This window comes from Solanum stenotomum, chromosome 10 (genome assembly GCF_019186545.1).
Source record: "Solanum stenotomum isolate F172 chromosome 10, ASM1918654v1, whole genome shotgun sequence".
Classification (NCBI taxonomy): domain Eukaryota; kingdom Viridiplantae; phylum Streptophyta; class Magnoliopsida; order Solanales; family Solanaceae; genus Solanum; species Solanum stenotomum.
The window spans coordinates 8,172,672-8,200,500 of record NC_064291.1 but is presented as its reverse complement, the minus strand read 5'-3'; the positions used below and the strand labels follow the sequence as shown (position 1 = coordinate 8,200,500).

Sequence of the window (27,829 nt, the reverse complement as noted above, 5' to 3'; positions counted from 1 at the left end):
AAGTTAGTGTGGGCATAACAGGTGAATGATAATTCTATGTATGTTCACCTGTATTGAGCGATGAGTTGTTTAAGTCCCCTTGGGTCCATAGGAGCAGACACATGATTTACGTCCACAACGACAAAGAGGATTAGTGCTCCTGTTAAAAATAGCTTTAAGAAAAAACAGGGGATGAAAGGAAATATGAAACGAACGAGGAGGCACCATTGTACAAAGTGGCATTCACGGGGCGTAACGGGTGATTGGAAAAATGTATGAATGTATACCTGGATTGAGCGGGGGTTTGTTTGAATTCCTTTGGATCCATACAAGCATTCAGTACATTTGCATCCATATAAGCATTCCTGGTAGGCGACAAAGAAGAATAGTACATGAGTCAGTTCCCTTGCATTCATAGTAGTAGTTGTGGTAATTATGAAGGAATGGTGCTCTTGTTACAAGAAGGTAAATAAATTGGGGATCAAAGTAAGAGCCCAAAAGGAGGCGAAGTGAACAGAAACACGATAGTTAGGGTATAACGGGTGAATGGAATTTAAGGCGGAGGGTGTCAACGTGAGACATCAAATAATCGATGTAATGCTCAAATTAAAAAGTCCATGCTAAGAGAACCATACCTGGTTTGAGAGCGGATATTTGTAAGAACATTTGCGTATTAGGGGGTCCATAGCAGGGATTACTGTCTTTGGAGGCGTTTGTATGAGGAGTCCAAGGATTTGTTGGATTGTGCGGGCGTTTTACACTGTGTCGGAGGAAGTAGGGGAGAGCTATAGCAAAAGTGCAGAACAAATGAGGGAATGGGAGGTTGTCACAGGAAGGGAGAGGGTGGAGCAATTGACGGAAGATGATTTGGTGGGGGCGTAATGTGTAAGAGTGTGGTGACGGTAGGGAAGAGGTACATTGTTTAGGTAGGGATACAACTAATTGGAGGGGAAGGGTATTGTTGGGAATATAAAATTTAAAGGAGAATTTTGGCCTGTGGTGGCTCCACGTAGGCGGGCCTAGGATTCTCCTATACATATTTATTTATTTATTTTAGCGCAAATTCAAAATGATGAAGAGTGATTCTATTTAGACAAACATAATAAATAGTTAAGCTCGAAATTATGGGATATTATTTAAACTTGGGAAAAGGGACAAATATATCCCTGAACTATCATAAATGGTATGTCAATACCCTCCGTTATACTTTAAGGTTGTATATGCCCTTACCGTCATTCTTTTGGGTTGTATATATCCTTGAATCTATCGGATGGACACGTTGCATCATCTAAATGATTTACCTGATTTTATTTATTTATTTATCCAAAAAAATTGAAAACCCACCCATTTTCTATACTTTACCCACCCATGGCCCAAATTAAAATATCATGACATTTAAAACTAAAAAATAAAAAACATAGCTTTTCATCTTCATTAAAAATCAAATAAAAGGAGAAGTATTCTTCAATTCATTTTCCAAATCTCACAAACAAAAACCTAGAAGCATATTATTTCAATCAAAATCAAGAAATCAATTTTTTTTTTTTTTGGTTCAAATCAATTTATTATTTGTTGAAAGGGGTTGAGAAAATACTACCACCATTGATGGACAAAGCTTCAAGCTTTAAAGTGGGTCTACATTCAAATCGAAAATTTCAAGCTCAAATCGATTTGTTATTGTTGAAAGGGTTTGAGAAAATACAATCACCATTGATGGACAAAGCTTCAAGCTTTAAAGTGGGTCTACAATCAAATCAAAAATTTCAAGCTCAAATTGATTTGTTATTAATGAAATGTGTTGAAAATATTTTTGAAATAGATGATGTATAAAACACCCAATAACCTAGATTCCTACAGTGCTAAATGAAGATGAATTTAAATTTTTTTTGTTTAGCAAGCATAAAGCTACATATTTAAAAAAATTGAAAGACACAAGATTCACATAACTTGCAGGGATGTTAGTGAAAGTGAAGAAAATAGTAGTTTTAGTGAACAAGTCATCTTCTTCCTTGAAAGATGAGTTCTTGATTCCATGGTTATGGTGGGTTGAGAAGAATAAAGGGATGATTTTTGATGAAAATGAAGAGGGGATTTTAGCACCACCCATTTTGGTTGTGGGTCGGGTGGATTTTTAATTTTTGGGTAAAAAATAAATAAAATCGGGTAAATAATTTAGATGATGCCACGTGTCCATCCGTTAGATTCAAGGATATATACAGCCCAAAAGAATGACGGTAAGGGCATATACAACCTTAAAGTATAACGGAGGGTATTAACATATCATTTATGATAGTTTGGGGGTATATTTATCCTTTTTCCCTTTAAACTTTGGATAGTTGTTTAATTTGTTGAGCATAGGAGACTACTACAAAAAAATTTCTAGCTTAATTCAATATATTATTTAGAAAAAGATATCTATACACCTAATATTACTTTTAATAACTATTGGAAAATGACCCCAAAATTTAGCGGCCTAAAACCCTTGTCTTAAAGGCTTGTATATTGAGTTGGGCATGGTTTAACATTCTCTTGACACTATAAGTGTTTCTCCTTCGATTTCATATTAGTTGTTTATATTACTAAAAATAGTTATTCTAAATTATTCTCAATCTACAAAAAAGATAAAATTAATTATTTTTTTCTCATTCTATCCTTATAATTAATTCTATTTGAATGTATAAACGAGTTTGTAAAGGTTCAAAAAAAATTGTAGTGGCTAAATAAGTAAAATTAACTATCTCTCTTATTTATAACTAGTGTACTTGTCCGCGTTTCGCGAGGATATAAAAAGATATTAAATATATTTTAAAATAATTAATAAATGATAAAATAAAAGATATAAATACAAATTAAGTTACAATTCTGATATTATCTATTCAGAAAAATTGTTAAAAAGTCTCATGCTGCATTTTCAATTTAAAATTGTTGATAAAAAAATGAAAACATAAAAATTGATATGAAAAGCTTCAGTTAAGTAATAATCTAATTATCATAGTTTCATACTAAATTCAATGATTCTTATAGTAATACTAGGGAACTTATTCGCACTTCACGCGGTCAAAAAAAAATCCATGAACTTATGATTTAATTTTTATCTAATAGCTTAATATTATAAACAATCTAAAATTATAATTTTGATTACTTTTTTGTTCCAAATAATTATTCATGTATAAGTTTATAATTTCAACTCATATGTTGTTGCAAAACTTAATTTGAAAATTAAATCCAACCTATAATTACATTTTAAAAGAAAGTAATTACAATAACACAATAAGAAAGAAATTGAAAACAAAAGTTCTGAATAACTCATTTATAGTTGTTTTTTTATATATATATATTTATATATTAGAAGAGAGAGTTTTGAGGCAATTTCAACATGTCAGTTTTCTGACATTAAATTAAAGTTTGGAGGTATTAAAGTCCTTTAAAAAAATTGCAAGATAAGCTTACTTAAAAATATTGTAACTTTTGCATTGTTATTTGAACCTAAGTAAGAACACTTAAAAAGATCCTCCTTTTTCTATTTAATTACAAAGTATGCCCTACCCAAGCTGAATATGATGGGTCCCACTTTCTTCTATTTGCCATAAATGTTATTAAAGTCTTACAAAAGATTTTGCAAGATAAACTTTCTTCAAAAAGTTGTATTTCTTTCTTTGTTTTTTGTACCTCAGCAAGAGCTTTAAAAAAAGTCCAATCTTTTTTATTTAATTACAAATCCTGCCCTGTCATTGAAGAATATAATGAACCTCACTTTTCTATTTGCCATAAGTATTATAAGACGTGGGCTTTGGTCCACTTCCGTTTTTTCCCTCTTCCATTTGGCATAAATTTCATAGATACTTTCTCCATTTTTATTTATTTGTCAAATATATTTAACAAATCAAGAAAAAAAATCTTTTTCTCCTATTATACCTTTAATTTATTAACATTAAATTAATATTTTTAAAAAATGTAGTGAGTAAATATGTTTAAAACTTTACCAATTAATAAGAGTAAAATGATAAACTCATTATACCAATCATTATTTTCTTAAGAGGTGTGTCAAGTCAAAATTTCACAAGTCAAAAGGGTCGGATGGAGTACATACTTCATTCGTCTTTTACTTGTCCATTATTTAAAAATATTTTTTTTATTTTTATTGTCAATTTTCATATATTAAGAATAATTTTTTTAAAAAAATTATATTATATTTTTAATATTAATTATTTAACCTATAAATTATTTTTTTAATGAATATATAAGTCCAAATATGACAAGTAAAAATGAGATGACATAACATATAATAAGAAGAGATGGTAGAAAGGATAAATAATAAGAAGAATCAATTATAGGAATCAAGGAAAATGTTATCCTCTTATTGGCTGAGAGTTTTCTCGAAAATCAATTCATATCCGCTAATTATAATTAATAAAGTAAATAGTAAATGTTATCTTTAATTTGACTCTTATAATAATAAAATAATATTTTACTTGTTTATTTTAATAAATTAAGAAAATTAATTATTTTTTAATTATTTTTTCCTGACTTTATCATTATCGTTAAGTAATTCTATAAAATACTAATAGTCAAGTTAAACTCCTAGATAATTGAGAGTCTAAGATTAAATTAATTAGTATAGTATGCACATTTTCTTTATTTTTATCCTAATTGTTATTTCAACAATGATATATTGATAATAAATTTTAAAATATAATTAATAAAATTATTCCGTAATATGTTTTTGGTAAAATAATCTAAAAATAAGAACCTTGATGACTATTGAAAAAATGTATCATCTTTCACTAATATATAAATAGTAATACTCTATATGTGTATAAAGTGTCGCTTTAAGTATCTAATGGTATAATGTTTCCATGAGTATAATAATTTATTATTTGACAATCAACATTTATTCATGGATTGAGAGCGTATTATATTTTTAGTATGCAATACTATGAGTATATCATTAATAATTACTTACTTGTGTTTGTTAAGATTAAAAATATTATTTTAGAAATGATTTCTAGGAAAATAAATATGTTTCTTATTTATTTTCTTGTTTTTGATAGGTTGGCAAAAATTATTATCCTAAAAGCATTTTTATATAATTTAGACAAATACTGTAAGAGGCGAAGGTAGAGGGTAGTGATGTGTGTGGTGGTGGGGATGAAGATGGGGGGAGCTCCATATTATGGGATAAAGATGAGGTGTGGTTGAAAACGGAGGAAGACATTATCAATGTAGAATATCATGTGTAACTTCTTTTTTTCATACATCTATTATAGAAATCATTTCCTCATTTTAAAAGGAAAAAAAATTATTTCCTAGAGAAAATATATTGCAAAGATTTTAACTGATCAAATATAGAAAAATTAATATTTTACATAACGAACACCACCTTACATCCATCAAATTTATTTTTTTCAATTTCACGTAAAAACAAACTTAACTAAAAAAATACTTAATAATATTGGGCCCGTGCTGGCACGGGCAATTGCTTTCTAGTATATATATATAGTTTAGTAGAAGAAAAATGAGCAATTTGAAATTTTTTTATGTAAAATTTGTGATAAACTTGTATAATGAACTACTTACAAGTAATTGAAATAACAATAGGTCTTAAAAATTTCAGTTAATATAAAATTATTTTATACTTTAATTTGTAAAAGTGTATTTGAATATTCATACCAACAACTCATCGATGTAGTAATGATAAGTTTTTACCTAATTAAGTCAGTAGTTTAAGAATCGTCAAGAAAAGAAATCAAATAAAACTTCTACTTTAAAAAAATCTAGTGAATTTTTTACTCATGCTCCCCTTTATCCTTTATAGCAATCGGAAATGTTGCCAAAAAATTCAATGAAAGGTCTAAACATTTTGAGCTAAATTCTAATATTATTGATGGAAAGAGAGTTATAAAACATTCTATTTATTTCAGCCTCTCCAAAATTGAAGAAAGAGGGATAAAGAATAATAAGTAAAAAAAAAAAATTGTGTTTCTCCCTTCTTTTTTTAATTACCCTTTTTGTTTTTCTTGTGATAGTACTCTTGTAAGTGTATATTTACATGTTCCTACCAATATGATTACGAAAGGGTAGATCAAATTGTATAACTATCAAAAAGAGAATATTTCATATATGACTCTTAAAATCTATATAGGAGTATAAGTTTAAGGAATTTTAATTGTAAATTGAAAAATTAAAGTAATTAGATAGGATTTAAATATGAGGAAGGAAAATTTCATTCTCTAAATAATTATTTTCGTAGTTCGAAATCATTAATGTTATGTTACAAATTCATAAAATCTAAAATGAATTGTTCATTTCATAAAATAAAATTAGGGATACAAAATTGAGATGAGAGAAAATTCTTTTTTTTTTCTTACAAGAGTGAGATTCAAAATGCAACAAAATTAATTTCAAGCTTCAATTTAGTTGAGAATCCTTCTTTGGACAACTAAAAAATTTATCATCAATAATAATATGAAGCTAACAATTTAATTGAGAATCCTTCTTTAGATAATTGAGAATTTTATCATCTACCAATTTATCACTAATAATATGTAAATTATTTGATAAAATTTATTTTAAAATAAAATTTTCTTTTATTATTATTATTGACATGTTGTTCAAATTTGAAGCTAACACTAAGCAACAAAAATACAATCTCCAAAAAAATTACAAGATAAAGTAAGATAAATTATTTTTAAAAGAGAGAAAATAAATGACACAAAAACACTAATAACTGCAAAAGAAAACATAATTTTGATTTATGAAAATTAATACATATTGAAGATGAAAAAAGGAAGAAGTATCAACTTACCAAATATGTAAAATTACATCCATATATAACTTCATTATTTCACCTATTTAGAATTTGCAAAATATCACAATCATATATCAAAAGTAATAATATAATTTCATAATTAAAAATAATAAAAAGAGCATTCAAAAGAACAAATCATACTATCTCTTAAAAAATACAAGATAATGTAAGAAGATAAATTATTTCTAAAAGAGAGAAAATAAATGACACCAAAAACACTAATAACTGGAAAAGAAAACATAATTTTGATTTATGAAAATTTATACATATTGAAGTTGAAAAAAGGAAGAAGATATCAACTTATCAAATATGTAAAATTACATCCACATATAACTTCATGATTTCACCTATTTATAATTTGCAAAATATCACAATCATACATCAAAACTAATAATATAATTTCATAATTAAAAAAAAAAAAAAGTATTCGAAAGAATAAATCACATGGCATCAAAAGAAATGATAAATACGATTTATAGAGGAAGTAACATAAAATCTGTACTATCATAAACAACACAAGGAATGACTATTCATGAAGTCTCTTCTTCGATTCAAGTGTATTTCAAAATCTTGAAATACATTAATATGTGAACCTTACTTTAAAAAGAAGCATCTCAATACTCACGCCAAGAAGCAAAATTCCCCAAAACTGTTTATTACCCAAGTGCCGCACGTTGGAATGATGAAGAAGTAGAGCCATCCATATTATTGTTATGGAATGATACTTCCAAGCCATGTTGAAATTCCACCACAAGAGGAATATGTTTATGGATTGGGATATGACGCTACTAGTGATGAATATAAGATCCTTAGGATTGACACGCACGACGAAATACCTGATGAAATTCTAGCACTTAAAAGTGGTTCCTGGAGAAAAATTGAAGAAACCTCAGGTAGGATGAGTGTAACTAAAATATCTGATAGGGAATTATGTTTGGCATTTCTACATGGAGCATTTCATTGGATCGGTCGCTGTCCAAGGAATTTCGTGGTTTCATTTAATATCTCAGATGAGATGTATGGAGAGATACCGTTGCCAGGGATTCTGGTGGGTGTATATGTGTTGGGACTCGTTATAATGGGTGTATCAGTGTTGGGAGGAAAACTCTGTCTTTATCATAAGCATGAAGATTTTTATATATGGGTACTAAAAGACTATGGTGTCAAAAAATCTTGGACAAAATGGTTCACAATACCAAGTAATGAGGTTGCTGGTGATTGTGTCATCATACCAATAAATAGGTTTTCAGATGATGAAGTGCTACTTAGCTACTTCTGTTGGAAAGGAATGGTATATAGGACGTATAATGTATTACTTAATTCAATATGGCCTCTTCATTGTGATGATATAGATGCAAGAAGCATTCATGATGGTCTTGTTTATACAGAAAGTTTGATTTTTTCAAGATCACCAAATATAATATAGCAAATATGATTCTCATTAATATTACTATGTGCTCAAAGAGAGATAAGATCGAGGAACTTCTTTCACCCTAAAAAATAACATAAAATCTATTACTTATTACCTGAAAGATGGAAAATAGTTGAAGAGTATATTTTTAATGTTATTTATATATTTTTAGTATAAGCATGTAATTATTGTTTTAATGAATAATAAACGTCTTTAATAGGTAATAATAATACATAATCAAAATTAAAAAAAAACTGAAACTTAAAGAACCCATTTATGGGTTAATTAAGAGGAACAAAAAGCTTGAATGGGATGGGTGAAGATAACGCAATTCTTTTTTAATTAAATGAGGGACTTTTCAATTTTTTTAAAAGAAAATTACTCCCTCTGTCCCTAATTACTTGTCCACTTATGAATTGACACACCTATTAAGAAAATAATTAATGATATAGTGAGTTTACCATTTTACCCCTATTAATTATCAAGTGGATGAAAAGTTCTACATTTTTCAAAATAATTAGTCATTTAATTGAGGGTATAATAGGTAAAAAAAAATTGTCCTTTCTTGATTTGTCAAAATTGATAAGTAATAAGGGACAACTATAAAAGGAAAAATGAATGAATAATTAGGGACAGAGAGAGTAGTTTTCTAACACAGTTTATGGAGATGTGAGTTATGGAGATAGTATAGAATTAATGAGGGAAAAGAAAATGTAAGTGTCTTTTTTCTGAAATTTGTAAAAGCACAATTTATTTTGGAAAAAAAAAAACAAAAAACAAAAAGAGCAAAAAATGTATTTTAGGAACATATAGATAGTTGTTATAAAATATTATAGTGTGGATGTCCACTACACCAAGAAGTTACTCTCACCCATTATCTCCATTACTTTCCTCCATTATGAAGATAACCATAACCTCCATAACCTCCAACGTTATAACACCATTATTCTTGTAACCTTTCACTTTCATAACCTCCTCCATTATATTCATGTTAATGTCATGTTTATGACTAACCTTTTGTATGCCTCTATGTTACACTATAAATAGAGGCAAGGGTTCATATTGTATACACTTGAAGACTTTTAATAATAAGAAAAGCTCTCATCTCTTGTTTTACTATTTCTATTGCTATCATCTTTTATATTTCTTGTCTTGTTTTACTTTAGTTTTACAACACGTTATCAGCACGAATGTTCTACCATTGCAGGATTGAAGCAAAGTAAATAAAAGAAGGTAAATTAATTGTGTTTATTTTTCTCTTGGAAACAAGGTAAATTATTGTGGAATCTATTTTATATTTTACTTGTGAACAAGGTGAATGATTAATATAATTGTTAATGTGCATTTCTTTTTCCACCTATATACTTTCTTTTGCATGTGAAACTTATTTTATATTTTACTTTTGATTATGCATCATTAGTTTTCTTACCATCTCAAAATCATATGAGTCCAGCAAGTTGCTTTTACTTTGAGCAAACTTTTAATTTGATCACTTATATATTTAAATAGTAAAATTAGTTTTGTAAGTTAAAAATTTGTAAAGAAATTGTTCTTTATGATCTTGTTTTATTAAAAGATAAGTTATTGAGTTATGTGGCATATACATATTGATTGGATTATCATTATTGGTTACTTTTGTACTTCTTTATTTTTCTTTATCTAAACATTTACTTGTTGAGTTATTAATATTATTTGTACTAACAAAGTTTGTTTTGTGGTTATTTTAAAATGGTTAGTAAATTATGTTAAATCTTCGTAACAATATTGAGAAGGAATGTTAAAAGGTTTTAATTCATTTTAACTTGGGACTTTTACATGATTCCAACATGTTGTTCTAATTAATTAGTTTTGTTCATTATAACTCAATTTTAAGTCAAATTCAGATTATATTTATGGTATTCAATATTTATTTTATTGGTAATGCATTTGGTTTATTAAGACATTGATTGAGGGTAAGACGGTGAATTCAAGTTTCACCGCACCGAGTGGGTAAGACATCGAGTAAAGTCTCGGTGCTCCATGATAATAAGAAGTTGGGTTCAAGTCCCATTGATTTATGACCAAAGGCGTCTTTATATGGGTAAGACATTGGGTTTAAGTCCTAATACACTATAATGATGATATGATGATGACTAACCTAAAGTTGTATACTTTTGACTGAAAGTCATGAAATTTGCCCAATTATTTTGTTCCATTCTCTAATGTGAATGTGGTAGCAGTGCATATTATGTCTGAAAAATGACAAGTGGTTGAATGTATGAATATGGGTGTGGTAAAATGTTAATGGTCATCATTGTGGTATGAAAGGTTATTGGGCACATTGTTTATTAAGATGGTCCTTCAAATGTGAATGTAATTTTTATCCATCAAAGTGGTATGAAAAGATATTGGGCACATTGTTGTTGATGCAAGCCAATTTGAAAAGTTTTGTAAATCCTCCATCAAAATAAATGAATACAAAGTGGTAGTACATTTGGTACATTTGACCCCTTAAAGTGATGTTGAGGTGAGTCACATAAATTTGATAATGCCAAAGCATGACAATGAGTTTCTAATAAAAACTTATGGAACATGTACAAAATGGTTATGTTCATTTCTTGAAGAGAATGTGACTTGTGTTCATATGGATAAGGACATGTTCATGTATGGTTGGATAATTGCCACATCTCACCTCTACGGGAGGTTTGAGATATTGAAAGAAAATATATATTTTGACATAAATGGTCATTTTGGTCATATACTTTGAGTACTACACAAATATTGTGGAATGTTTTATTATGAACTATTGGAGGACAAAAAGAAAGAAATAATTCTTTTCTATAAAGGTTATGGTGATGACCAAAATAAATGTTATTGTGTGGCAACACAAATTTGTCATTGGTTATCAAGAAATAAGTCTTGCAGTAATAATTTTAACCATGACAATAATAATAATTTTCTCTTTGAAGGAGATGGTCACCATAAGAATGGTGTTGTGAAATTTTTGGCATTACACAAAATTAATTGAAAGTTTCGGAAGGACTAATTTGTTACTATCCAGAAAATGAAATAGTTCATAATATTGAGGTTGTAGTAAGTCTCAAACGAAACTTTTTAAGTTTCAGAGGAATTGAAAAGAAAAATTGTTATATTGAGACTGTAAATTATTGAAAGATTAAATATCTTCAAATTACTACAATCAAAGCGGGTTATGAATATTTACATAAAAGGTTGCCCGCTTTTCTCTTGTTTGTTGAATAAAAATATGGGCATGATGAAGGAATCACATGCAAAAGTAAACTAGAAGTTTACTAGAATAAATATCAGTTGGCATAATCGGTTGGCCATTCCGATTCAAATGTGATGCAAAAGAAATTGAGAATTCATGTGACTATATGTTTGAAGAAATAAAAGATTCTTCAAGAATTCTATTGTGTTGCTTGTTCTCATGATAAAATGATCATTATATCAACTATGGTTGGGATTGTATCCCCTGAAATTATTTGGAACATATAGAAAGGTGAATATGGGCCCGTTCACTTGCCATGTGGACCATTCACTATTACGATTTAATAGATGCATCTATGGTATGATCACATGTGCATTTATGTCAACTTACAAATTGGTTTTTGTAAGGTTGTTTGCTCGAATTGTTAAATTAAGAGCACAGTTCCAAACTATAAAATTATGTTGATAATGTTGGTTGGTTTAGCAGAAATTGTATGCCTCCAATTATAGCTAGACCAATGATTATGAGAACAAATCTCTCAAATAAAATTTGGTATGAGATGAGTTTATTTAACGTGTATGCATCAAGCCAACAAGGTTCTCCCACCACAATTGGTTCAGAGTCAGGAACCAAATAATTTCCATTTAAAAAATTTGATGTGTGCACATATGATTTTATTGCTCCACCACGCACAAAGATGGATCCCCAAATGAGGTTGGGGGTGAATGTTAGATTTCCTAACATTAGGGGGAGATATGTTTAGTAGCTGAAATTATGTGTGGGGTGAATTATCTAGATCCTCGTTAAAAAAAAACATGTGAACTTGAAGTTCAAGAGATAATTCATTGGCAAAATGTTGCAAATAATTTGCCAGATGTATTTGCTGACCTAATATTTTAATTAAGCTGCAAATGCTCCAATAAATAGTCCTTGAAGGACAAAGTCTATGGTATGCCAGAAGTATGATAGACCAATCGATTCCAAATGTAAAACTCATTGAGGAAGGAGAGGAGCAAATTATCAAAATGGTCATGATAATGAGGTAAGTGCTTTGAAAGAGCACTATGACATAACACTTCATAAAACCTTGGCAAAGGTTCAGATATCTGAAAATGATGAAAAATGAAGAGATCTCGATAAGTTATGTCATGTTGGAATCAAGTCAAATGACCGTCGACAGTATCTTTGATATGAAGTAACACTCAATGCTATAAGTAGTTACAAGGATCTTAAATTCGAATCTGTCATATAATGTGGACAGATAAATGATTGGCCAAATAAAATGTACTATTCAAGTATATTTTGTTTCACTTAGAAAAGTGATATTTTTGAACTTATAGTTCATATATCAAAATATATGTCAGTGGGGTACAAATGAATCATTGTGCGAAAGTATAACCGTAAGATATAAAGTATTGTTTGTGCCTCGAGGCATAAAGGGTTTTCGCAGAAGTCCTGACATTATTAAATGGAGATATGTTCTCCAGTGGTGGATGCAATGAGACTTATTTCAGTCTGGCAATAGATAAAATACTTGAATATGTATAATACCTGATTATCATGTCTAACTAGACGATGAAGGTTATATGAAAATTCTTGAAGGATTTAAAAGGTCTTAAAACAATTCCATTGAGTACCCAATGGTTCTGAGATTGCTTAACACAGAGAAAGAATCTTTTCAACCTCATGAAAATGATTTAAAATGTCATGTATTAGTGCAATTGGTGCACTTACAGATTGCTGGTTATGCAAGTGCTAGAAGATTATTTGATATACATAACGAAAGTTATGTGAAAGGATTGTCATATTATCATTCAAGTTATGACAAGAAACTAACAAATCAAGTGACTCAATGCATAGAAGATGTGTGACTTTCTTTCAGAAGAAAAGACGAGCTTCAATAAAATTGAAATGATCAATCCTCGAGTCAGAAATGAATTGATTATGTAGATGAAGGATATTTATTTGATCTGCATAAAGCTCGATCGCAAATTGACTGTTTATTTACATATGGAGACACAACAATATCTTGGCATTCAAAGAATCAAACATTGGTAACCACTCCTTCAAAGCATGCAGAAATATTATTGATCTATGAAGTAAGTCGGGAGTGTGTTTGGTTGGAATCATAATCTATCATATTCAGAAAATATGTGATTTTCCTTTGGCAAATGATATTCCAGCCACCATATACGAAAATAATATATAGCTCAATTGAAGGGAAGATACAATCAAAGGAGATCGGACAAAGCATATTTCATCAAAAGTCTTTTTCACACATGATCTTCAACAAAATGGTGACATAGACGTTCAAAGGCTCGTTCAAGTGATAATCTTGTAAACTTATTCATTAAGGATTGCCAACATCAATATTTGAGAAGTTGTGATATAAGATTGGAATGCATCGTCTCCGAGATATCAACTAAAGTTTTTATCAGGGGGAGAAAAATACGTGTTGTACTCTTTTCCTTAACCATGGTTTTATCCCAATTGGTTTTCCTGGTAAGGTTTTTAACGAGGCAACATTCAAAGCGTATTAAAAGATATGTGTACTCTTTTTCCTTCACTAGGATTTTTTCCCACGGGGTTTTTTCCTAGTAAGGTTTTAACGAGGCATATTATCTATGGACATCCAAGGGGGAGTGTTATAAAATATTATAGTGTGGATGTCCACTACACCAAGAAGTTACTCTCACCCATTATCTCCATTACTTTCCTCCATTATGAAGATAACCATAACCTCCATAACCTCCAACTTTATAACACCATTATTCTTGTAACCTTTCACTTTCATAACCTCCTCCATTATATTCATGTTAATGTCATGTTTATGACTAACCTTTTGTATGCCTCTATGTTACACTATAAATAGAGGCAAGGGTTCATATTGTATACACTTGAAGACTTGGAATAATAAGAAAAGCTCTCATCTCTTGTTTTACTATTTCTATTGCTATCATTTTTTATATTTCTTGTCTTGTTTTACTTTAGTTTTACAACAATAGTGTAGTAATAATGAGGAAAGAGAAAATATTTAAGTGTACTTTTTTCTGAATTTTTGTAAAGAAATGAAAAACAAAAAGGAAAAAGAGGAATTTTAGGAAGATATAAATAGTGTAGTAATAATGAGGAAAGAGAAAATATTTAAGTGTATTTTTTTCTGAATTTTTGTAAAGAACAAATTAAGAAAAAAAAGGCAAAAAAAATAAATGGCAATCCTGCCCTAAGAAGGGTGTCACATCAGATTTTTATCACCCAGCTTTATATATATATATAGAGAGAGAGAGAGATTTCTTAGGAGAAGTATAATAGCGAAAATGGACAATTAATATAAGAACGAAGAGAATCAATACCATTATTGTGTTTCTAAATGTCTAAACTACAAAAAGATAGAATTTAAGTTATACAACATTGATCAAAGGGAATCAATACCTTTATTGTGTTTATTAATGTCTAAACTACAAAAAGATTGAATTTAAGTTATGCACATTGATCACGCAAAAAGTATTTACATAAATTATGCATTAAAAAAATAATTAAGACAATATAAGCAAATGGTAATAACAAAAGCTTTGCAACAATTTGATCACGAGTCACCAAATCAATGTAGTAATCATCCATTATAAATAACTATTTTGCAACTACTGATCTCAAAATAGAAATTAATGTTGTAAATAATTTTTAAATTGTGGATGGTTATAACTTTTTAGATATAATTTCCAATGAGTAGTAATACTAATACTCACACTTTCATCTCCTCTCATAGATAATCCACAATCCCATATTCTTCCACATTTTCTCAAGGAATAATGTCATATTTATGACACCTTTTGATGTTCCTCAACGTAATCTTATAAATAGATGTATTGAGAATGATATTAATATGCTTGAAAGTAAGAAATATGTCTTGTATTGTTCTTTTAATCTTATATATTATTTAATGAAAGAACCCTTTTGAAATCTTCTTTTTTTACCTAATTCTTCTATATATGATGAAACTTGAAAGGGAGGGGAACCGAAATATTCAACTCACACTAGTAAAAATAGTGCAAAAAACATTTACCCTTTTAAATTCAAAGAACTTAATAAACATTAGAGCATATGAAGAGATACATATAATATTAACTGTCTTCTGAATTCAAAGAACTTAAATATGAGAAACACATGCACAACGCATATCCAGAACTAGTAAATTAAAACAGAGAGAGTAACATGTATATGTAATTTTGTAGTTTTCTATAAAATACAGAGAGCTCCTTCAACTTGTAGGCCATGGAAATACAGAAGAAAATCAAGGTGTCGGAAGATCGACTCAGTGATTTGCCGGAGTCAATTCTGCTGCACATTTTGTCTAAGCTATTGGATGAAAATCGTAGAGTTCAGAGTCATTCTCCCCTGGTATGACAAAAGTTATGTTAAATAAGTTGATTTTTTAATACATTTTGCTACTAACGCATTGTTTGGATGGTTGGAATATAATTGATTTGGTGTGATCGTATCTGTTATCTTAATATATTTTCTCTCATTTATATTTACCAGTCAAATTGTATATTATGAAATAATACGTAATAGTCATTCAAATAGAGTGTAAAGTTGCTAATGTTGAAGAATTAACACTTGGATTTCTCTATATGTGATACAAGAGTTATGTTAAAGATGTTGATTTATAGATACATTTGCTAATAAAATTGTTAATGTTGAAGAATTAACACTTGAATTCCTCTTTAGGTACGACAAGAGCTATGTTAAAGATGTTGATTTATATGTACATTTTGCCACTAATTACCCCTTGTTTGGATGGTTTTTACCCATTGTATTGTATTGTGTTGTTAGTTTAAATTCATGAAAATTTTTATTTTGTGTAATGATTGATTTGGTGTGATCGTGTAGATATCATAATATTTTTCTTCTATTTTGTGTTTATTTATTAGTATTTAACAATCATATTTTTATCTTGTACCCTACATTTTTATAGTAACTTTATATTGTACCCTACTTTTCTTATTGTTCAGATTGTATATGTGTGATATTATATAACAATGAAGAACGATATGATCTATTTAAACATTGTGTTCGTTAAACAATACATAACGATACAATACAATATGAAATAATCCAAATAAAGTGAAAATTTGTTAATGTTGAAGAATTAACACTTGAATTCCTCTTTAGGTACAACACAAGTTATGTTAAAGATGTTGATTTATGGGTACATTTTGCTACTAAAGTCGCTGTGGTTGAATGTTTTACTCTTGGATTTGATAAGGAAAGTAATTCGAGATATGAGTTTCCACAATTTGCATATAAGAATAAGTATTTGAAAAGTTTGGATTTAAGGAAATGTGAATTGAAACCTTGTGGTAGTATTAACTGGAGTCGTCTTACTTTTCTTTCAATCGCGTCTTTGAATTTAACGGATGGTGTATTGGAAAAGGTATTATCCGGTTGCCCTAACTTGGAGGATTTGGAACTGAAAAATGTATTGGGGATTAGTCGTCTTGAAGTTAGCTCTATGAAACTGACATATTTAAGCATACTTGATTGCCAAAATGAGAACGATGACATTCAAATTGAAATATTAGCCCCTCATCTTCAATATCTTGAACTATTCGGATATTACAATAAGATATGTTTGAACCCGAGAAATGTGGCTTCACTCGTCAGTACAATCATATTTTTAGAATTTGACGAAGAATGCAACTTGGAGAAGGAATGTAGCTATTTGAAGGAACTTCTTCACGGTGTTGGCCATGTAGAGAAACTTGAATTGGGTCCGTGGTGCATCCAGGTTTATGAATCTTAGAATCACTAGACATATCCGGAATTTATAGCTTTATACAGAGTTCATTGGATATTGAGACATTGGTGATTGACTGGTACGAATACGAATGGGAAGTAAGTTTGCTTAGACTTTTTTCTTTTTGTTATACTTTAGATTCTTTATACTCCCTCTGTCCTTTATTACTTGTTCATTTTTGACCTATTAAGAAAACATAATTGATATAGTGAGTTTACTATTTTACTCCTATTAATTATGAAAGTGCATGAATTAAAAATTTAAGATTTTCAAGAAGTTTTACATTTTTCAAAGTAATAAATTGAGGGTATATTAAGAAATTCTTTTTTGTTATTTCTTGATTTGTCAAAATGGACAAATAATTATGGACAACTAATAAAAGAAAAGTGGACAAGTAATTAAGGACAGAGGGAGTATCAAACAACTAATGAAAGAAGAAGACAATGTATATTTATAAGGAGAATAACTAACTAATGTTAGCGGATCTTTTCCTGCAGAACTTGTCGTTGAGCTACAAAGATGATGATGATGAATATAGCAAGTGGTTCGAGACACATGATTCTAATTGCTCATTGCGACATCTCAAGACCATCAACTTCATTGACTTTTATGGATCACTAAGTGAAAATAAGTCTATACTGTTGTTGGTAAAATATTTGCTTAAGAATGCAACAATGCGAGAAAAATTCATGGTTGCTGCCATATTAAAAGGGAGTAATGCATCGCGAGACAATGTTAAAATGGAACATTAGTTCCTGAGCTTTCCAAGATCTTCTCCAAATGCTTCAATTGTATTTTCTTCAGAATTCAACAATATTTGATTGCAATATACCTCACAACTTCTTGTTTTTGATGATAACTATTTCTTTCTATTTAATTTGATTTCTTAAACTAGTTTGTTGTTGATAAAAAAAAGGTCACGATAGATTGTACCTATCAAGTGTTGAAGGAGTTATTAATAGTTTTTTCATGTCTAACTAATATTGTACTTGAGAGTTGTTTCTTGAGACGGAAAGAGAGTACTTGGGTTCGCCCAATAAGTAAAAAGTGTAGCATGACTGAATCTAATTGGGATTTGTTGGTGAATGGTGGAAGAATTGGATTAGAAAACAGGAACTTTAGTTGAAATATATATCTAATGAAATTGGTATGATTCTTGGTTTGAATCCTAAAACGTGAGATGAGCTGCTGATTCTACTGAAGTAACTCAACATTATACTTTCAGTATGTTAAACCATAAATAAGATAAAAGAAGAAGAAAAAATGTTGTGATTTCTATTGATATTGTTGAATTGTGAATTAATCAACTTGTTCTTATATGACATAATACATAATCAAAATTAGATCCGAATCTAAAATTATCCAAAAACTCAACTTTCCAAGGGTTATATTATTCATTAGTCGTCGTTGGTATATATGCATAATTTGTTAAATGCTGATAATATTTGAATAACTTTGATAACGAGAGATATGCTCTAAACTGTCAAATTGATGATTATATTTGCCTCTTTTCACTTAATTATATACCCATCAACCTCAATGAAGTGGTTGAGAATCCTAAAGTTTCAAATTCAAAACTTAGGGACATTACTATTGAGACTTCATCCTTATTACATTACAAGCGATACCACAAAATCCTAAAATGCTCCTCTAGTCCTGAGCTTGGTAAATAAGATCGTGATAAATTATTTTCTTCCAGTCTTCTTGTGATATGGGCGAATATCTTTTGCATACGGTCCAAGTTTACCAATACTTTGGAAAATGATAAAAAGAAAGGTAGGCTAAAATAGAAAAAAAAAAAAGTTACTCCCTCTGTCTCAATTTATGTGACTTACTTTTCTTTTTAGTCAGTTAAAAAGAAATGATACATTTCTATATTAACTAACAATTTAACTATAAAATATTTATAGCCACACAAATTTAGATCACAAGTTTTAAAAGTTACCTTTCTTTCTTAAGCTTTGTGTCGAATCAAACTACCTCACATAAAATAGAACGAAAGAATAATAGAGAATCAAAATCAATTTACTAATGAATCAAGAAAGACAAAAAATATTAGGCAAGCCTTTCCATCTGTTCTAGAATTGCCGATGGAGGTGGCATGTATTCCGTGAACTTAGTTGCGGCGTATAAAAGCTAGGCTGAACACTGCTTATTTAGGACATTTTTCTTCTCTTTTTAAATTTTTTACTCTCTCCTAATTTTTACAGAGTTTTGTGCACAGAAATCGAGGACATATAAACCGCCATTACCAAAACTGCAATTGAAGATTCTCTATACTCCCTGGAAATGCACAAGAAAATGATGGCGGCGGCCGGAGGAGGAGACCGGCTGACTGATCTGCCGGAGGAGATTCTACTCTACATCCTCTCTATGTTACCAAACAGTAGACAAGTTGTTCGAACCAGCGTATTATCATCGCAATGGCAATTTCTTTGGAAATCCGTTTCAGCATCACTCGATTTCAACTCAGAAGATTATTGTAAACCTTACAAAAAAATATATATTCTCGATTACGCAGCTTCTGTTAATAGAGAGCTTCATTATTGGAGGTCTTGCGAGAAAATCAAATCATTTAGGGTTTTTCCTTATAGCTACCAGGATTTTATTGCTCATGATGTTGATTTGTGGGTGCACTTTGCTGTTAATATTGGTAAGGTTGAAGAGTTTACGTTGAAATTTTGTTATTTTGATTCTCTAGATTTTGCGTATAAATTTCCTGAATTCGCGTATACGAATACGGTTTTGAGGAATTTGGTGTTAGGATTTTGCCGGTTGAGACCTTCTGGTAATGTGAAATGGAGTAATTTGGTTTCTCTTTCGATTGGGGATGCGGGCATGACAGAGGGTGTAATGGAAAAAATATTATCAGGTTGTCCTAATTTGGAGTGCTTGGAATTAGATAAAGTTGTTGGTATTCGTCGTCTGGAAATCAGCTCTGTGAAGCTGAGAAAATTGATTGTAACGATTTATGAAACAGAATCTGCTGATGATGATCAAGACTATTGCGTCGAAATTCATGCCCCACATATTCGACATTTAGAACTTTCGGGATTGTGTTACGATAAGATACACTTTCAGCTGAGAAATGTGGCTTCACTTGTCACTGCAGTCCTTTCTTTAAATGTTTATTTTTTCGACCTTGAAGAGAATTTGGAGAAGGAGTGTAGATATTTGCAGGAACTTCTTCACCACGTTGCCAATGTCAAGAATCTTGAATTGGGTCCCTGGTGCATCGAGGTTTGTTCATACTTTGGCTATCCAATTCAGATTTTGTTTTTCATTTGCTATTGAATTCATCAGTTTTGTAACTATGTTTGTAAGTACTAAAGAATAACATCCTCATTGCCAATTTTGTTAGACAGTGGTAGGTGATTGAAACAAGGCCTATTGAACAAAAAAATTACTCTATTTATGACGGAAATTGTGAGAATAAAGAGTTTACTATAGGATAGATAACATTTAAAATTTGGATTGGTTTTACGGTGATCATACTCTTGAAGTCATGTGAATGGGTGTGGCCTAGTGGTCAATGATGTGGGTTGAGCCTTAGTCGTTGTAGCCTTGGTTGACAAAGTTACCTAGTACCTGTTGCGGATAGGAAGTGGCAATTGGCAAGTATCCTGTGGAATTAATTGAGGTGCACGCAAACTGGCCCGAACACCACTTTTATCAAACAGTCATGTTAATGTGTTTTTCCAAACATTAACATACCTAGTGTAATCCCTCTACTTGTGGTCTAGGGAAGGGGTGTGGCGTACGCAAACCTTACGCCTACCTTTGTGGGTTTTCTCCAAGTGTTTAAAAATCAATCCGTAGATTTCCAAGCCAGCCTTGAATACTTCGATGTGGCTTGAGGCAAAACAGTCCTATAGTTGAAGTTGTTTGTACGAATTATTGAACAATTTTCATGTCATTTATTAAGTATGTTGCATTTCCTAGTTTTTGATGTATTTTGGTTTATCTTTTTGGTTCATAAGTGCCTGTCCATACTGGAGTTTAAAGGGTGGCATGTTCCACCATCAAGCTGGAAATTCTTAAAACTTAACGCAGCCTTAGAACAGTACGACTATCCTGGAATTTGCAGCTTTCTATCGAGTTCATCAGGTCTTGAGACATTGGTCATTGACTGGTGCCATCCTAAACCAAGAGTAAGTTTCCTTTAGACCTTTATTTTTATTACTTAATGTAATTAATATAAAACTATTAGTGAAAGATGATATATGTTTAGTGCTTCAGGAAAAAAAGTCATTATACTTTCTTTTCTGTTTTGCTTTTAAATTGAAACCACCTTACTGTTATGTTTCATAGATGATGATAAAAGGTTACAAAGAGGGGATTTGACAGCTTATCCTCTTCCAGAAAGGGGATTTGGAAAAATTTATCAGCTTTTTAATTTGTCTGCAATATATCGGATTTTTTCCTGCAGGAATTACTGTCAATGTACACAAATGAGGATGAACGACGGAGGAGATTTGAAACACATAGTTTTAACTGTTCATTGCCCCATCTAAAGTTCTTCAAGTTCATTAACTTTTATGGAAAACCAAGTGAAAAAAAGTTTGTACACCCATTGATCAAATGTTTGTGCAAGAATGCGACAGCACTAAAGAAGTCTGTCATTGCTTGCAACTTCAGAAGGAGAGATGTGTTTTGGAATTATGTCGTCAGGAGGTCCTAAGCTTTCCAAGATCCTGTCCGCAAGCTTCAGTTGTCTTTCCTTGTTGATAATCTTACGCCATTCTCTTTTGTTGTGATCGCAACATACGTAACAACCTTTTACTTTTGGTTTGAAGCTGGTTTATAGTTGATAGACGAGGTTTGGATTCTAGTTATCAGTATCCAATACAAAATAGTTGATTGTAAATTTTTCATGTCTAAGCACAATGTATTTTTTCTTTGATAATCATGTAAGAAAGCTTGACCTAAGGTTGAATGTCATTTTGCAGAAATTGTATTTCTAGATTCATTACTTCTGAATGGACTTGTTTCTTTCGGCATGTTTTTTTTTTTTTTGGTGGAAAATTGAGGACCAGCCACTTGAAGAATCCTGCATTGACAAGATCTTATAGAATTAAGAAATGGGCTAACTGTTGATAACTATATTGTGACGGATATGTTGATGAGAAATAATATGAGATGGTTTACTTGACAAAGTGTGCATATGTTTATGTTACATTCAGCTAAGGCTCTTGTAAAGATGGAACTCCCAACATGTCTTCATCACCTGTTCCTTCAACAGATCATTCTTATCTTTTATTTCAGCTTGCAAGTGTGCAATGTTCCAAATTATTCAGAGCAAAAACATTGGTTCTTGGGAACCCCTTGATCCTGGGGATCGAAAGCTCTGGAACAAGCATCATCAGGTATTGCCTTTTTGGATCTGTCTGACTTATTTATTGCATGTCACCTGCCTTCATTAACTATTTTATAGCTGAAGTCAAAGCTTCTCTAAGAAATTTCTTGGAAATTTATTGGGTGTTTCTGTATATCCACAAACATTTGGAAATGCCTGTTGCATGTCCGTTTTGATGCTTTTCTGCCCGACAGGTCCACTTAATAGCTCCACAACAGACCTTAGCATGGCCTGTTTGATGCTTAATGTTTTTTCATGTGTAAGAGAAAATTCCATAGCTGGATGTTGATTCCTTATCACACAATGCAAAAAAAGATGATTATATATTGCTCTCGGACTCCTCACACAAAGACGATCATTTCTCTGTCGACTCTTGTTCATTTGTTTAAGTGAATAGAAACTGCTTCGATAGACACATTTGTTTGCATCATATTGAAGCTAGCTCTTCTTTTGACTATTTGAAATTATGAACTTTCATGTAATGTTTCTCTGTTGAATGAACTTCTCAACTATTATTTCGTTATTTTCTTCCAATCTTTGTGTCTAGTCGAACATCATTGTTGAGAAGAAATAATACTCGGACCAAAAAGTAAAAATCTGTAATCCAGTGTGCAACATAAGCCGGATGTCTTCCTAACTGAAGCCTCTTACTCCCCTTCTTGAAAGGCGCGCACAAGTCTACTTTCTGTTGTTAAAAGGGGAAAACTGAAGTATAGTTTAAAACTCCATAATGTCTTCTCTTTTTTTTTTGGATAGAATTTATAGTTGCTTCCTCTCCAACCGAAAGAATAGAGAAACTCCAACCGTACCAACTAGTAAGAGTTGCTAAACACGATTGACAACTTCCTTACTTGTGGTAGAAGTTGTTTCCATTATACAGGAAGCTACACAAGAGTTAGAATCTTGTGTATTTCCAAACACTTGCTAAAAATGGAGTCATTATGTACTCATCCAAATAATTTACTCGAGTCTACGTGACAGACTAATCTCGTTTCCTGACAGGTACAGCTAATTAGAGTAAATGCCAACGGAATGAACACTCTGAAAGCTATTTTTGTGGAGATGTTTGAAGATGTTGGCATTGTAGTATTTTGTATGGCCCTGATGCATGTCAAAGAACACTCTGAAAGCTATTTTTGTGGCAAGCTTGGGCAAGAGACTGTACGACTGATGTTTAGCTCTTCTCCGTTTATCCGTTAGTTTAGACATGTTGATATTTGTAGATAGAGCAAAGAGCCAAAGAAAAAAGGAAGCATAGATATCATTGTTGGAGAAGTTGATCCTTGAAAATAATTGCTTGTCCCTCATTCTACTATAATTTCATTGAAAAACCTTTCATTTGTTTTTTTTCGATGGAAGTTTGACTTTCTTGGTCATCATTCTTGGTCAAGTGATAGTGGAGTGGAGATCATCTGCTTCATTTTTGACGACTCTTGGTCATCATTCTTGGAAGAACTGCTTGAGTAAACAAGGAATTGAAGGTAGCAAGTTAGGGTTATTTGAAAAAGACAATATTTTTAAGAAGAAATTAAACCTTATCACAAAAATATTTTGATTTCTCAAAATTAAATGAAATTAAGAAGAAATTAAACCCTTAAACAATTTCAAATTAAGTTTTTCGACTAGAAATTAAAAGTGAATAGTTTTTGGGGAAGATGATGAATTCATCAGAGAGAGTTCCAACTACTCTTTTGAGGTTGTTTAGGGAAAGATGATGAATTTGAATAAAGTAAATAATTAATAAAGAAAAAAACTGAAACGTGGCATCTTTTAATCGATTTTAGCATAAAACAGACCTTCACGCGCGTGTTCACAAATCAGGTGAGAAAATGGGTCAAAATGGTCCTTTACAAAGATATTCAATTCTTTTGTGGGGGTAATAGGATGCTCGCAAAGTTAAGGTATCTTTTTGAAAATCTGGGACAATTTCAGTGGTGACTTTAGGTTTTTTCCTCTCTCTTAAATTTATGGTTACAACTGGGGGTGTTCACGGTTTGGATAAAAGTTTATCCAAACCAAAAAAATCGAAACTAATCGATTAAATAAACTGATATTATTTGGGTTTGGTTTGATTTGGTTTTAGATTTTGAAAAATCGATAGTATTTAGGTTGGTTATGGTTTTGCTCAAAAAAATAACCGAACCGAACCCCAAATTATATACATATATTTTATTATTATACATACATAATATATTATTTTTATAAACAATTATAAAAATCTTATATATATTTTCATCAAAATTTATTTATAATTTACTTATAAAAGCAAAAATGCCAAGGTGAGAACATTTATCTTATTCGTTTCATGTATATGAGTGTCTATGACAATTCTTCGTGGGATTGAAAATGTCGTTGTCTCTTCCTTCTAGGTCAAAATAATGAATTTTGAAGTTTTATTCATAGTAAATTCAATGATCAAAAGTTATAGTCATTCTAATTATTTTTCGTTTTGAATGAATTGTAGTCACTTTTTTCACATTTTGAATGATTGTTTCTTTTATTTTTGTCTATGGTTAATAACCGGATAACCGAACCAAATTGAACTGAAACCGATAACAACCAAACTAATAAATATATATTATATTTTCTTTGGTTTGATTTTGTAATTTTAAAATCGATTAAGTTGGTTTGATTTTGAACAATAATCGATCCAAATCGATCCGTTAACACCCCTAGTTACAACATATATATCACTGCACTTCCACTTGACACCTATTGTAAACGGCTTGTCTCACCTTGATCTTCTCTTGAATTCTCAAACAAACTTTTTGTTCAATAGAGAAAGATTTTGATAATTGACAAATAGAGAAATAGATGAAAGGAACAGGTTGCACCGACATGTTCCTTTCAGACCAAATTCGACTTGGATAAAGAGAACGTCAACCACACGAATTAGAAGTTATAAAGCGGTTGAAGGGTTACTTTTTCGACAAGAAATCAGTGCAAAAAGGTTTTCTGCCATAAAGAATTCCTTCGAGGAAGAGGAAACGTGCATAAAATCAGTTTACAAGAATTTTTAAATTCCACACAGATAAGGAAGCAGAGTGGAAGTAGGAAAACATGTTGAAGAAAAGTTGAAGTAGGAAAATGATTCTTGGTCTACTTAGTCTATTAATAGAGCAATGATCTTCCAACAAAACTTGCGCACCTAAATAGAGAATTACGAGTAGAATACAATCAAATAAAGAGAGTTCATATTTAAGTGATTTCCAATCATGAAGTGCAACCAACGCAAGGAAACTAGAATTGAAGAACTGATTCATATGCTTATGTTTTATAGCTCTTAAGTCAAGTTTGCTTGTATTGAGTTTTTTTGAGTTGTATCTTTAATTATTTCTAGATCCAGTGAAGTATAAACTTTAGTAGGAATAGAGTCTTAAAGTTGGAGAGACTTAAAGACTCGGGAACATAAACCTTGGGGGGTTTGTGTTGGAGTTTAGGAATTAGAGTTAGTTCCTAGGATTGAAAACTTGGAGTATGGTCGACGATCTAGTTGGTTCTTGACGTCTAGGAATTAGAGTTTATAATTCCTTAGGTTACATAGGGTTGTAATCTTTTGTTGAGGCTCAGAGTTTAATGAAGTAGAGTTAAATCCTACAGAGGTGTAGTTTGTGTTTTTTACCCTTTATGAGCCGGGGTTTTCCGCGATAAAATATTGTGTCATTACTTTATTTGCTTTACATAACGTAATTGTTGTAATCTGCAAAGGAATAGATAGAATATACATGTTCCTTAGGCAAATATGGTATTCTAACAATTGATATCAAAGCAGGTTATATTTGTAGAGTCTAATAACTCAAGATAAGATCACTATGAATTCTTCACCTCCTATTGGACATAGTGAAACACTATTCAATGGACATTACAATACATGGTGGAAGGCGAGAATGGAGGATTTTCTACAATCCTAGGACTATGAATTATAGATGAGAGTTACTGATGGCCCTCTTATTCCTATGATGAAGGATGATGAAGGGAAAGTCATTCCAAAGCCCAAAGCTCAATATGGAGAAGTTGATTATAGAATGCTCGCAAAGAATGCTAAAGTTAAGTGCATCCTTGTATGTGGACTTGGACCTGACGAGTTTGATCTCATCTCTAGTTGTACTACAACGAAACAAATTTGGGACACACTGGTCAATGCACATGAAGGAACTCACTAAGTAAGAAAATTTAGAATTGTTAGACTATGCACTAAATATGAAGCATTTAAGATGGAGAGAGGTGAATCACTTTGCTAGATTCACTATTATTGTGAATGAACTGGTGTATTTGGGAAAGATATACACTACTGAGGAACTTGTTGATAAAGTACTGAGGACTCTACCTAAGTCGTGGGAGATCAAGGTCACTGCAATTAGAAAAGCAAATGATTTGACCACCATGAGTTTAGATGAACTTGTAGGGAATCTAAAGGCTTACGAGATGAATGTTGATGAAATAAAAATGAGTGGAAGAAACAAAGATATGATTTTCTCTTACAAAGCAACTTAGAGTGATGAATCTGATCTGGATGATGAGGTCGTAGCCATGATCAGCAAAACCTCAAAAAAAAAACACTTCAAGAAAGATGAAAACTATGAGAAAAAAATGTCCAAACGCTATGTATGATGCTTAGGGAACAAGTTCATACAACTCATATGAAGATGATGCAGAAGATATGGCTTTGATGGCCATGGAGGACTTTGAACCAGATTCTGAATAAGACATTGAGAAAAGGGATGCAAATCTTCTTGACTTTAAAAATAAATTAAAATGTTTTTCAAAGAAAAAATTAATTTTCCTTATTTTAACTCTCATAGATAATGTTCAAGAGTTGGATGAAAACAAAGATCAATTATTGGCTTCCTTGACCAGTTTTATATTTGAATATACTGATCTTGAAAAAAAATAACTCTGATCTCAATAAAGAAAATCAATTCCTAAAGGAATAGGTACAATAACTTGATTCCTGCACTTTGACTCTCAAATATGAAATTTTGAAACAAAGTGTTACTGGGAATAGAAAAGACAAAATTAGTGGTGACAAATCAGGTGTGATCAAGATCTAAAGAGGTTAAAAGATGAACTATTTTTCGAAAGGAAAAATCTAGAAGAATAAATCTTGACCTGGCTAGAACTATATATGAGCTTGAGAGGGCAAATAAATGGACTCAGTCCTCAATGATTGTGACTCAGCTCTGTAATAGAACACATAACACTAAAGCTGGAATAGGATTTGTTAAAGAAGTCCCTAAGGAAACCTCTTATTTGTGCACATATAGTGGTAG

At 30.9% G+C, this 27,829-nt stretch overlaps 2 protein-coding genes across 5 annotated transcripts in view; one reads left to right on the top strand and one right to left on the bottom strand.

Moving 5' to 3' along the window:
- Nucleotides 1–27,829, bottom strand: part of LOC125878199 (guanosine nucleotide diphosphate dissociation inhibitor 2-like) — a 225,755-nt gene that overhangs the window by 170,104 nt on the left and 27,822 nt on the right. The window lies entirely within an intron of this gene.
- LOC125878193 (F-box protein At5g03100-like) overlaps nucleotides 19,438–27,829 on the top strand; it is a 28,625-nt gene continuing 20,233 nt past the window's right edge. The window contains exons 1-4 of one of the 3 annotated variants that reach the window (XM_049559390.1): nucleotides 19,438–20,443; nucleotides 21,184–21,354; nucleotides 21,633–21,877; nucleotides 22,469–22,600. In XM_049559390.1, the coding sequence (XP_049415347.1) occupies nucleotides 19,493–20,443; nucleotides 21,184–21,354; nucleotides 21,633–21,877; nucleotides 22,469–22,532 (1,431 nt within the window). In that variant the 5' untranslated portion in view covers nucleotides 19,438–19,492 and the 3' untranslated portion in view covers nucleotides 22,533–22,600. Of the gene's footprint in view, nucleotides 20,444–21,183; nucleotides 21,355–21,632; nucleotides 22,134–22,468; nucleotides 22,601–27,829 lie in introns of those variants that run through there. The other 2 variants (XR_007447734.1, XR_007447735.1) reach the window with 2 other exon arrangements.